Source organism: Chlorocebus sabaeus, chromosome 6 (genome assembly GCF_047675955.1).
Source record: "Chlorocebus sabaeus isolate Y175 chromosome 6, mChlSab1.0.hap1, whole genome shotgun sequence".
Lineage (NCBI taxonomy): Eukaryota > Metazoa > Chordata > Mammalia > Primates > Cercopithecidae > Chlorocebus > Chlorocebus sabaeus.
This window is the reverse complement of record NC_132909.1, coordinates 48,217,002-48,229,536: the sequence shown is the minus strand read 5'-3', so window position 1 is coordinate 48,229,536 and position 12,535 is coordinate 48,217,002. Positions and strand designations below refer to the sequence as shown.

Below are 12,535 nucleotides of genomic sequence, written 5' to 3'. Positions count from 1 at the left end.
AAATACCTGGATGGGTTTTGCTAACATTGGTGAAGAGCAGAAAGGTCAGTGAGTCAGGAAGAGAATAGAGATGTATTATTATTTATTGATTTTCACAAAACGTGGTCTATTCGTACAATGGAATATTATTCAATTTTATAAAGGAAGGAGATCCTGACACACATTCTACCACAGGGATGAACCTTGAGGACATCAGCTTAAGTAAAATAAGCTGATCACAAAAGGTGAATACTGTATGGTTCTACTTATATGAGGTACCTAAAGTAGTCAAACCCATGTAGACATAAAGTAGAATAGCGGTTTCCAGGGCCTGGGGGGAAGGAGAGTGGGGAGTTAGTGTTTAATGGCGATGGAGTTTCAGTGTGGGAAGATGAATAAAGTTCCGGAGATGGATGTTGGTGATGGTTGCACAACATTGCGAATGTGATGCTATCTTATGCTTAAAAATGGTTTAAAAGGTAAATTTTATATTATAGATGTTTTACCACAGTACAAGTTTTCCATTACAGGGTATATAATTGTTGTAGAAAATTTATGGCCGGGTGTGGTGGCTCACACCTGTAATCCCAGCACTTTGGAAGGCCGACGCGGGCGGATCACCTGAGGTCAGGAGTTCAAGACCAGCCTGACCAATATAGCGAACCCCCATCTCTACTAAAAATACAAAAATTAGCCAGACATGGCGCATGACTGTAACCCCAGCTATTCCAGAGTCTGAGGCAGGAGAATTGCTTGAACCTGGGAGGCGGAGGTTGCAGTGAGCTGAGATCGCAGCACTGTACTCCAGCCTAGGAGACAGAGCGACACTTCGTCTAAAAAAAAAAGGAAAAAGAAAAGAAAAAAATAGAAAATTTATAAGATATGCATATGCAAAAGGAAGAAACTAGAAGTTACATATAATTCCTCGATCTAGTGAAAATCACCAATAATATTTTGGTAGTACCCTTCAATGTGTCTTGGTTTTGGGCACCTCAGAAGCAGACCCTGGGAACCAAGTGGAGATGAGTTCTGCCTCCCACTTCAGCCTCCTGAAGTGCTGGGATTATAGGCATGAGTCACTGTGCCTGGCCCCAGTTTCTCTTTAACAAGGCAGTTAACCTGCAGTACAGTGAAGTTCAAGACCTCATCGTGCCCACTGCTGTTCCATGGTTTGAGATGTGAGTTGCAAAAATTGCAATAGCAGACTGGGGTGGATCTATGAGTTTGCCCCTGAAGACAGCCAGTGTTACAAGGAAGGCTGTGTGATTCTGGAATGTGACCTAGTTCGGGACAGTGAGGGCTCTGAGGGGCATGTATCATCTGATATGTCTTGAACAAAAAGAGATAAATCAGCCCAGCATGGTGGCTTACGCCTGTAATCCCGGCACCATATACTTGGTATTGACTGGAAGCTTTTCCTTTTTCTCTTTTTTTTGAGACAGAGTCTTGCTCTGTTGCCCAGGCTGGAGTGCAGTGGTGCGATCTTGGCTCACTGCAACCTCTGCCTCCTGGGTTCAAGCGATTATCCTGCCTAGCCTCCCGAGTAGCTGGGATTACAGGCGCCTCCATCATGCCTGCGTAATTTTTTTGTAGTTTTTAGTAGAGATGGAGGTTTCACCATGTTCATCAGGCTGGTCTGGAACTCCGGACCTCAAGTGATCTGCCCATGTCAGCCTCCCAAAGTGCTGGGATTACAGGCATGAGCCACTGCACCCTGCCGATTGGAAACTTTTTCTGAAATAAGGCAGAACTGCTTAGGTGTCTTTTTCCATGTAACTTAAGACAGTAATGTAAATAAAATAATAGTTGGAAAAAAAAAAGAATTCATGTGAAGTGGTGTGTTAGCTGCATTGTTGATCTCCATGATTCACTCCTTTGTAGTTGTATTACACTCTGTCTTAGTCTCTTGGTGGGTTGAGTGTTCTTTTCCCATTGACTTTGGGCTTGACCGTGTGACTAGCTTTGGCTAATGGGATATTAGTGGAGGCAATGCAAGAAGAATCACAGGCTTGGGTGACCTTGCCCAGTAGGGTCTGCCTCTTTGTGATTTCACCATTGTTAGGAGAAGAATATTCGCTGGGGAGTTGCTCCCACTTCTTCCTGAGCCTCAGGATGAGTCACAAGGAGCAGGCCTAAACTTGATCTGCATCCTGGAGCAAAGGCAAGCTGAGCTCAGCTAAGATCATGTGAACCCTAACAGACCCGTAGACCCACGAATAAGAAAAGCAAATATTTGTGTTTAAACCAATGAGATTTTTGCGGTTGCTTGTTACACAGCATTAGCTGACTATTACAAGTGGGAAAACTGAGAAGAAGGCATGATTTTTTTTGACATAGCAATTATTTCTGAAATGTGTTAATAAATGATGTATCTTAACAACTAGTAGCATTTTTAAAGTAGAGAAAATAGAGAGTGTTTATAGGTGGATTATAATCTCATATGGAACATTTAGAGAATGTTGACTTAAATCCCCATTAAACTCCATTTCCAAACTTTTCTTAAGTTTAAAGTAACAAAGAAAGGGGTCAGTGTTTACCTGTTGGCTGAGAAGGCAGTAGACCAAGAAGATGAAGAAGCCCTGGAGGCTATTGATGATGGTGAAGAGGTAGGCCATGACCTGGGCAGCTGAACCCACCTGTAGGAAGCCCAGACACCATGTGCAACCCAGGATAAAGAGCTGAGCTGTTGCTTTGAAAGCCAGCATCCTGGGAGGAGGAAGTCAGAGATTAGGATGTTGAAAAACTAATAAAGAGCATGAACACCCCTCTAGTTAGCTGTTAATAGTGAGAACTCTGGAGTTAGACTACCTGGATTTAAACGGAAGCCAGCACTGGCTACCTGTGTGATCTTGGGAAAGCTGCTTTACCTTCTTGCAACTCAGTTCCCTCATCTTATTTTTATTTTATTTTATTTTGTTTTTGAGATGAAGTCTTGCTCTGTTGCACATGCTGGAGCACAATGACATGATCTCGACTCACTGCAACCTCTGTCTCCAGGGTTCAAGCGATTCTCCTGCCTCAGCCTCCCCAGTAGCTGGGACTACAGGCATGCACCATCATGCCCTGCTAATTTTTGTATCTTTAGTGGAGACAGGGTTTCACCATGTTGACCAGGCTGGTCTCGAACTCCTGACCTCAAGAGATCCACCCATCTTGGCCTCCCAAAGTATTGAGATTGCAGGTGTGAACCACCGTGCCCAGCCTCAGTTCCCTTATCTTAATAATTGTCCTATTTCATGGGGTTGCTATAAAGATTACATGAGACTTTAACATGGGAGAAAGTATTTAGGACAATGTATGGGACAAAATTATGTGAAGTGGTGTGTTAGCTGCATACATAAGGCATTTAAAAACCTGGATGCTTTTTCTCTCTCTCACTCTCGTCATTTATAGACAGGGGTCATATAATTTTTTTTTTTTTTTTTGAGATGGAGTCTTGCTCCGTTGCCCAGGCTGGAGTGCAGTGGTGTGATCTCAGCTCACTGCAACCTCCGCCTCCTGGGTTCAAGTGATTCTCCAGCCTCAGCCTCCCGAGTAGCTGGAATTACAGGCGTGCTGCTACGCCCAGCTAATTTTTGTATTTTTAGTAGAGACAGGGTTTCACCATGTTGGCCAGGCTGATGTCGAATGACTGACCTCAAATGATCCACCCACCTTGGCCTCCCAAAGTGCTGGGATTACAGGTGTGAGCCATCCCGCCCGGCCGGGGTCATATAATTTGTTATTCAAACAGGAAGGCTTTTGTGATCAAAAGGAGGTGTAATGTTCCTAACAGAAAGAAATAATAAATGTTTGAGGTAATGAATACCTTAAATACCCTGATTTGATCATTGCACATTTTATGCATGAATCAAAATATCACAAATACTTTGTAAATGTATATAAATATTATGTATCAATAAGGATAATAATAATAATAAAAGGGGTACTATTAATAATTACATTGTGTCAACAGACGTAAACTGAGACTGTTCCAGGTAAGCTGAGATATCAGGCCACCCTACTTATAGTATTTACAGCATATATACACATAATATATATACATATATATTTTATATATCCTATCATAATATATAATCACTATATATTGTATATATAAAAATATGTATATTTATATATGTATATATAATATATATTATGTTATATATGCATAGAATATATTATATTATATATGTATGCATATATACACATATATATGTATATGTACATTATATGTATCCCTAATTATTAAGGAGATTACATAAATGAGTAAAACTAATTGAGGAACAATTTGTATAGTGTGATGCTATTGTGTGTGTGTCGGTCTGTTCTACTTAAAGTGCACAGAGAAAGCTCTGGGAAAATGTCATAGATATTTTATCTCACATATCACACAGGCTGTTAATTCTGGCTTCCTGAGAAGTGAAAGTAGCAGGAAAAGAGACAGTCACTTTCACTTTTTACTGTATATATTTCAAAAGACTATGAAAAAAATTTAACAAACTTGTCTTATTTTATTTTATTTTTTTTTGAGACGGAGTCTCGCTCTGTCACCCAGGCTGGAATGCAGAGGCTCAGTCTCGGCTCACTGCAAGCTCCGCCTCCCGGGTTCACGCCATTCGCTTGCCTTAGCCTCCTGAGTAGCTGGGACTACAGGCGCCCACCACCACGCCCGGCTAATTTTTCGTATTTTCAGTATAGACAGGGTTTCACTGTGTTAGCCAGGATGGTCTCCGTCTCCTGACCTCGTGTGTGATCTGCCCACCTCAGCCTCCCAAAGTGCTGGGATTACAGGCGTGAGCCACCGCGCCGGGCCAAACTTGTCTTATTTTTATGATTAAAATGAAAACAACAAATTACATGCTCAAATTAAAATGGATGCTGCAACATAAAAATACTCATACCTTAAGATATTTTGAAATTTTATACAAAATATATTTTAATCTAGATTCTTATTGAACCTATTACACACAATTGGAGATAAATATTTACATTGGTACGTGTACAGAGAGTTTAATTTGTAATTTAAGCATGTGATTTAATATAGCTAGATTGATCTCTATTGGCTGGGGTGGATATAGCTTTGTGACATTACCAGATTAATTTTTAGGGTTTCTATATGATTTAAGCTTTTTAGTAACTGTTGGATTAGCAAATCTGAGTTGGTTGCTTTTGATAAAAAACATACTCTTGTGTGCATTTTGTGTAGTGTGGCGGTAACGAATGTTTTTCTCCCTTTTCATCTTCCTTTTAGTGTTAGATCTCTTCCCTTTTGAGTTTTAAAACAAGGCACATGGTCACTTGGTTAGAGACTACATTTCCCACCTCCCTTGCAGCTAGGTGTTATCATGTGACCAAGATCAGTCAATGAGGTATGAGCAAATGTGGCACGTGCAACTCCTATATGACCTCCTTCCCATGGATGGGATATTGACAAGGGCAACATCCTTCTAGAGGATGGTGGAGCAACAAAGTAGAAAGAACCTGAGACCCTGAAACACTGTGTGGAGCAGAGCTTCTTTATTAGCCCTGAACTGCTCACTTCTGGGTTGCAACATGAGAGTGAAATAAAGTTCTATTTTATTCTTTTTTTTTTTGGACATCTTTTTCTCATAGCAGCTTGGCTTGTATTCCAGCTAATACAGGTTCTCGTTAATTGTGATGGTGGAAGATTACAGTGGTCTTGCTAGTCCTGGGAGCATGGCTGTTGAGTGTACGCGTGTGTGGATATGTAGGAGGGATTGGCAGAAGGAAAGGGAGTAGGAAGTACCATTTGTCACATCCTACCTTGTGTTCTGGATGGTTGACACTTCACTATTGAGGGAGGAAAGTTTTCTTTTCAAAATCCAAAAGACCAAGATAAAAAATACTAAATTCACCTGCAGGACCAACACAAACAAGGCAGAATGCAAGTTAAAATAATGTATGGTTTCCACTTTAAATTGCACGCAGGAGTCCAGCCTCCCTGTACACGGAATTGAACTGGTAGCAGGTGGAAAATCGATCCACCCAACAGTGGAAATGCAAGCCCTTTGTACCATCTTGTACCCAGTACTTCTCTTGGTTCTTGTTAGTTTGGGAAAATCAAAGGCACATACTCACAGAGAAAATGGCACAGACTGGGCCAAGGAAACCCCAGATGAATCCCTGGTCCAGGTGGAGCCAGCATCTAGGAACAATGGGAAAAGAGATACAAAGAGAGATCAGAGAAAGTGCATGAGATCAACATAAAGTGACTCTTCTCCTACCAGAGAATTGTTTCCAGTTTCTCTTGAAAGTCAGCTGATGGCAATCAGCATTTTTTTTTTTTTTTTTTGAGAGAGGGTCTTGCTCTGTTGCCCAGGTTGGAGTGCAGTGGTGCAATCTCTGCTCACTGCAACCTCTGCCTCCTGGATTCAAGTGATTCTCCTGCCTCAGTCTCCTCACTAGCTGGGATTACAGATGAGCACCACCACACTGGCTAATTTTTGCATTTTTAGTGGAGATGTGGTTTCTCCATGTTGTCCAGGCTGGTCTTGAACTCCAGATCTCACGTGATTTGCTCCCCTTGGCCTCCCAAAGTGCTGGGATTACAGGCGTGAGCCACCACGCCCAGCCAACAATCAGCTTTGATTACACATTTTGATTGCAGCTTTGAGCCACACATCACATGTGACAGCCACTTTCACTTTTTACTTTATATATTTCCAAAACTATGAAAAAAATTTAACAAACGTCTCATTTTTATGATTAAAATGAAAACAACAACAAATTGTGTGCTCGAATTAAAATTGATGCTGCAACATAAAAAGTACTCATAGCTCAAGGTATTTTGAAGTAGAATTATACAAAATATATTTTCATTTAGATCCTTATTGAACCTATTACACACAATTGGAGATATACATTTAAATTGGTATGTGTACAGAGTTTAATTTGGAATTTAAGTATGTGATTTAATATAGCTAGATTGATCTCTATTGGCTGGGGTGGACACAGCTTTGTGACATTACCAGATTCTTAGGGTTTTTATAGAATTTAAGCTTTTTAGTAACTGTGGTGTGATTCTAGGATAATAAGCTAGGAGGAACATCGTCCTGTTAAGTATTTTAGAAGCACAGTCCTGTTAAATTTTCACACCAGCACTGTGAGGTTGGAACAATGGGGACAACTATTATTCTCATCTCGCTAATGAGGGGACTGAGACCTGAGAGCTCAAATCACAGGAAGAATGAAGTTGGGACTGGCCAGGCGCTGTGGTTCACGCCTGTAATCCCTGCACTTCGAGAGGCGGAGGCGGGCGGATCACGAGGTCAGCAGATCGAGACCATCCTGGCTAACACAGTGAAACCCCGTCTCTACTAAAAAAAAAAGACAAAAAAAATTAGCCGGGCATCATGGCGGGCGCCTATAGTCCCAGCTACTCGGGAGGCTGAGGCAGGAGAATGGCGTGAACCCGGGAGGCAGAACTTGCAGTGAGCCAAGATCGCGCCACTGCACTCCAGCCTGGGTGACAGAGCGAGGGTCCGTCACAAAAAAAAAAAAAAAAAAAAAGGTGGGACCTAACTCTTGTGATCCAAGAGACTGGAATAGACACTTCTATATCCACTAAGATGGACCCTAAGGTTAAGGAAACCAAGTTACCTGTGGGTCGAGGGTTCAGGCCCTGGCTGGTGAAGCAACTCTCTAAATTCCTCTGGCTACAAGAAAATCCACACTTGCTAAACTCCAGAACAATAGGCGCCATCAGTCCCCTCCTACCTCTTTTTTTTTTCTGGACCTACTCTTTTTTTTTTTTTTTTTTAATACTTTAAGTTCTAGGGTACATGTGCCCAACGTGCAGGTTTGTTACATATGTATCCATGCGCCATGTTGGTGTGCTGCACCCATTAATTCATCGTTTACATTAGGTATATCTCCTAATGATATCCTGAATTGAACAATGAGAACACTTGGACACAGGAAGGGGAAAGTCCCCTCCTACCTCTGATATAGGATCCAGACCACGTAACTGACTGGAAAGGGAACCAGTCAAAGCAGTTATGGATCTTAAGCCAGTTTCAGTTAGTTTATAGAGGATGTGCACAAACTGTCTTTGTGTCCTATGGTTCAGCTTTTGGTGTAGAGACACATTCCTCCTCATTATTTATTTTATTTTATTTATATATTTTTTAGAGTTGGATCTTGCTCTGTCACTCAGGCTGTGGTGCAGTTGCTCTATCACAGTTTACTGCAACCTTGAACTCCTGTGCGCAAGGGATCCTCCTGCCCCAGCCTCCTAAGTAGCTGGGACTATAGGCATGCATCACTATGTCCAGCTAATTAAAACAATTTTTTTTTTTTTTTTGTGGTAGAAATGGGGTTTTGCTATGTTGCCCAGGCTGGTCTTGAACTCCTGGGCTCAAGCAATTCTTCCTCTTTGACTTCCCAAAGTGCTGGGGTTACAAGTGTGAACCACCATGCCTGGTCTTCCATCTTTTTTTTTTTTTGAGATGGAGTTTCGCTCTTGTTGCCCAGGCTGGAGTGCAATGGCATGATCTCAGCTCACTGCAACTTCTACCTCCCAGGTTCAAGTGATTCTCCTCCCTCAGCCTCCCAAGTAGCTGAGACTGCAGGCACACACCACCATGCCCGGCTAATTTTTTGTCTTTTTAGTAGAGACGGGGTTTCACTGTGTTGGCCAGGCTGGTCTCCAACTCCTGACCTCAGGTCATCCACCTGCCTCAGCCTCCCAAAGTGCTGGGATTGCAGGCTTGAGCCACCGCGCCCGGCTTTTCCATCTTATTTTAATGCTAAAATCCTGCCCCAAAGTGAACATGGGATGTATGTTTTATATATATATGTTTATCCATTGTGCATGCCCTCTGCTCTCATCTTAAATAGGTACAGCTTTTCCAAACCTCCTGAATGTTTATGACTCTGTTGTGTAATACAGATCTAGTGAGGCATAAAACCTAACTTGTGCTTCCCCTTTTCAAAGAGGGAGCACCTTTGGCTCATGCTGGAGACTTTCTTTTTTTGGTTTGGAAACCAATATTGCCAATAAAGCTCTCTCTTTTTCCTTCCTTCCTTCCTTCCTTCCTTCCTTCCTTCCTTCCTTCCTTCCTTCCTTCCTTCCTTCCTTCCTCCCTCCCTCCCTCCCTCCCTCTCTCTCTCTCTCTCTTTCTCTCTTTCTTTCTTTCTTTCTTTCTTTCTTTCTTTCTTTTTCTTTCTTTCTTTCTTTCTTTCTTTCTTTCTTTCTTTCTTTCTTTCTTTCTTTCTTTCTTTCTTTCTTTCTTTCTCTCTCTCTCTCTCTCTTCTTTCTTTCTTTCTTTCTTTCTTTCTTTCTTTCTTTCTTTCTTCTTTCTTTCTTTCTTTCTTCTTTCTTTCTTTCTTCCTTCCTTCCTTCCTTCCTTCCTTCCTTCCTTCCTTCCTTCCTTCCTTCCTTCCTTCCTTCCTTCCTTCCTTCCTTCCTTTCTTCCTTTCTTTCTTTCTTTCTTTCTTTCTTTCTTTCTTTCTTTCTTTCTTTCTTTCTTTCTTTCTTTCTTTCTTCTTTCTTTTCCCTCCCCTCCCTCCCTCCCTCCCTCCCTCCCTCCCTCCCTCCCTTCCTTCCTTCCTTCCTTCCTTCCTTCCTTCCTTCCTTCCTTCCTTCCTTCCTTCCTTCTCTTCTTTCTATTATTTATTCATCTTGACGGTCTTTTGAACAACACCCAAAACCCTCTCCTTCTGAAGCCATCCCTATAAACTTTATAAAAATAATCAGAGAAGAAGAAAGGGGTAGAAATGAAAACAAGCCGAGCTTGCAGTCCATCCAGGATTCACCACCAGGTCAGCTTGCTCTCTGACCTGCTTCCTCCTAGCTGTTTGGTGCCTGCTATCCTAGAATCACACAGATCCTAGATAACAGTTTCCCTTTACTGCTCTATAGGTAAAAACTTAAACATGATAAAACATGAAGTTTCAGCCGGGTGCTGTGGCTCACGCTTGTAATCTCAGCACTTTGGGAGGCCGAGGTGGGTGGATCTCCTGAGGTCTGGAGTTCCAGACCAGTCTGGTCAACATGGTGAAACCCCATGTCTACTAAAAGTACAAAAATTAGCCGGGCGTGGTTGTGGGCACCTGTAATCCCAGCTACTGGGGAGGCTGACGCAGGAGAATCGCTTGAACCCAGAAGGTGGAAGTTGCAGCCAGCCAAGACGGTGCCATTGCACTCCTGCCTGGGCAACAAGAGCAAAACACTGTCTCAAAAAAACCAAACCAAACCAAAACAAAAACCATTAAGTTTCCCCTTGAGATATTCTTTCAGGTCCTGTGTACCAGTGAAACTACTGGCTTCAGCAGCTCTGAAGGACCACAGGAGGAGCTCAGTCACCAAAGAAGGCAGTTTCCGTCTCCCGATGATTTCATCTGCTGTACCCTGAACAATCAATGACCCACACTTTCCAGCCTCCACATCCTCCATGATCCCTTTAAAAGCCCCAGTCCAGAACTCCTTGAGGAGATTGATTTGAGAATCTTCTCCCATTTCCTCGCTTGGCGCCCTGAGATTATTAAACACTCTCTTTTTTTTTTTTTTTTTTTTGAGACAAGGTCTTGATCTGTCACCCAGGCTGGAGTGTAGTGGCCTGAGCATAGCTCACTGCAGCCTTGAACTCCTGGGCTCAGGCAATCCTTCCATCTCAGCTTCTTGAGTAGCTGGGACTACAAGTGTGTACTACCATGCCTGGCTTTTTTTTTTTAAATTTTTTTTATTTTTAGTAGACACAAGGTCTTGCTATGTTGCCAGGCTGGTCTTGAACTCGTGAACTCAAGAGATCCTCCTGCCTGGGCCTCCTGTAGTGCTGGGATTACATGTGTGAGCCACTGTGCGCAGCTAATTTTTAATTTTTGTTTGTAGAGATGAGGGTCTGCTATATTGCCCAGGCTGGTCTTGAACTCCTGGCCTCAAGTGATTCTCTCACCTTGGCCTCCCAAAGTGTTGGGATTACAGGTGTGAGCCACTACACCTGGCCTCATTAAGCTCTTTCTCTGCTGCAAACCTTGCTGTCTTGGTGGATTGGTATGTTACTATGCAGTGGGCATATGAACCTGTTGGTTGTATAAGACTTCTAGAACCTTGCAAACTCTTACCACCATCTCACCCTGCCTTGTTGGGAAAGAGGTTAGAGCTGTTATAAAGGGGAACATAGAGTGCGTTGATTACCTATAGTCCCACCATCATCATGAATGCTGCCCTCAAAAGCTTTCTTAGGAAACTGTCCATGACACAGGGTGGGATTCAAGCTCACCGATCAGCAGTTCCATAAAGGTGAGGCCTGGAGGCTGCAGAAATGGCCACAGTCACAGCGGGAACGCCATAGCCCACTGGGAACATGATCCACTTCATGAGTCTGTTGATGCTTGAGTAGTTGACCACCGTCAGGTTCCGTGCAGTGAGGAAGAGGTGCAGGCCCTCCAGCAGCATCCAGGTGAAGGCGGCCAGGTAGAGATAATGCAAGGCACCGGCGATGATGGCGCACAGCACCTCAGGGAGGAGAAAGGAATGCCTGAAGGGGTTGTCAGGGTGGAGTATGGCCCTGGGACCTCTCCTTGACATTGGCTTTGGGTTCAGAGCACCTGACATCAGACCAACGGCATTAAAAGTAAAGGGGAACTGGACGCAGTGGCTCATGTCTGTAATCTCAGCACTTTGGAAAGCTGAAGTGGGAGGACTGCTTGAGCCCAGGAGTTTGAGACCAGCCTGGGAAACTTAGTGAGACCCCATCTCAATTATATTTAAAAAAATAAAGATAGTTGATACTCAAGGCTAGCATTGTCCATCTGGGCACCAACCCCTTCAACCTGCCCTTGAGACTGAAAGTGGTGCCACCTCCACCTATGCCACTTTGCAACAGATCACCAGAATGTATCCCTCCTTTTTAACTAAGACTTTGTATACTTTGAGCAATGTCTCCTTTCCTCATCCACTTCCCCACTCAACCTCTGGGAACCTCCTTTCTACTCTCTACTCCTACTGTACTGCCTGGTGACTATAGTTAATAATAATATATTATGAATTTCAAAGTTGCTAAAAGAGTGGATTTTGTTTTATTTTATTTCTTTCAGACAGGATCTCACTCTGTCACCCAGGTGGAGTGCAGTGGCACAATCATAGCTCACTGCAGCCTTGACCTCTCAGGCTCAAGTGATCCTCCCACCTCAGCCTCCCGAGTAGCTGGGACTATAAGTGTGTACCACCATACTCGCTAAGTTTTGCAGAGACGGGGTCTCACTATATTGCCCAGGCCAGTCTCCAACTCCTGGGCTGAAGTGATCCTCCCGCCTCAGCCTTCTAAAGTGCTGGGATTACAAGCATGAGCCTCCACCCACAGTCCAAAAAGAGTGAATTTTAAATGTTTTCATCACAAAGAAATGATAAGTATGGAAGTGATAGATATGTTCATTATCCTGGTTTGATCATTTCATAAGGTGTACGTCTATGGAAACTTCACATTGTACCCCATAATTTTATACAATTATTATTTTTCAATTAAAAATAAAATTGAGGGAAAAAGTTTCACTTTAGCATAAGAGATTGTGATTATGATTCCTTTTTTTTTTTGAGACAGAGTCTTGCTCT

At 42.8% G+C, this 12,535-nt stretch overlaps 1 protein-coding gene across 1 annotated transcript in view; it reads right to left on the bottom strand.

The window, feature by feature from the left end:
* Nucleotides 1–12,535, bottom strand: part of ADGRE3 (adhesion G protein-coupled receptor E3) — a 62,165-nt gene that overhangs the window by 4,790 nt on the left and 44,840 nt on the right. Inside the window, exons 11-14 of the mRNA XM_073016857.1 lie at nt 11,205–11,440; nt 6,061–6,127; nt 5,746–5,837; nt 2,517–2,685 (exon numbers count right to left, since the gene is read on the bottom strand). Of these exons, the coding sequence (XP_072872958.1) occupies nt 2,517–2,685; nt 5,746–5,837; nt 6,061–6,127; nt 11,205–11,440 (564 nt within the window). The remainder of the gene's footprint in view (nt 1–2,516; nt 2,686–5,745; nt 5,838–6,060; nt 6,128–11,204; nt 11,441–12,535) is intronic.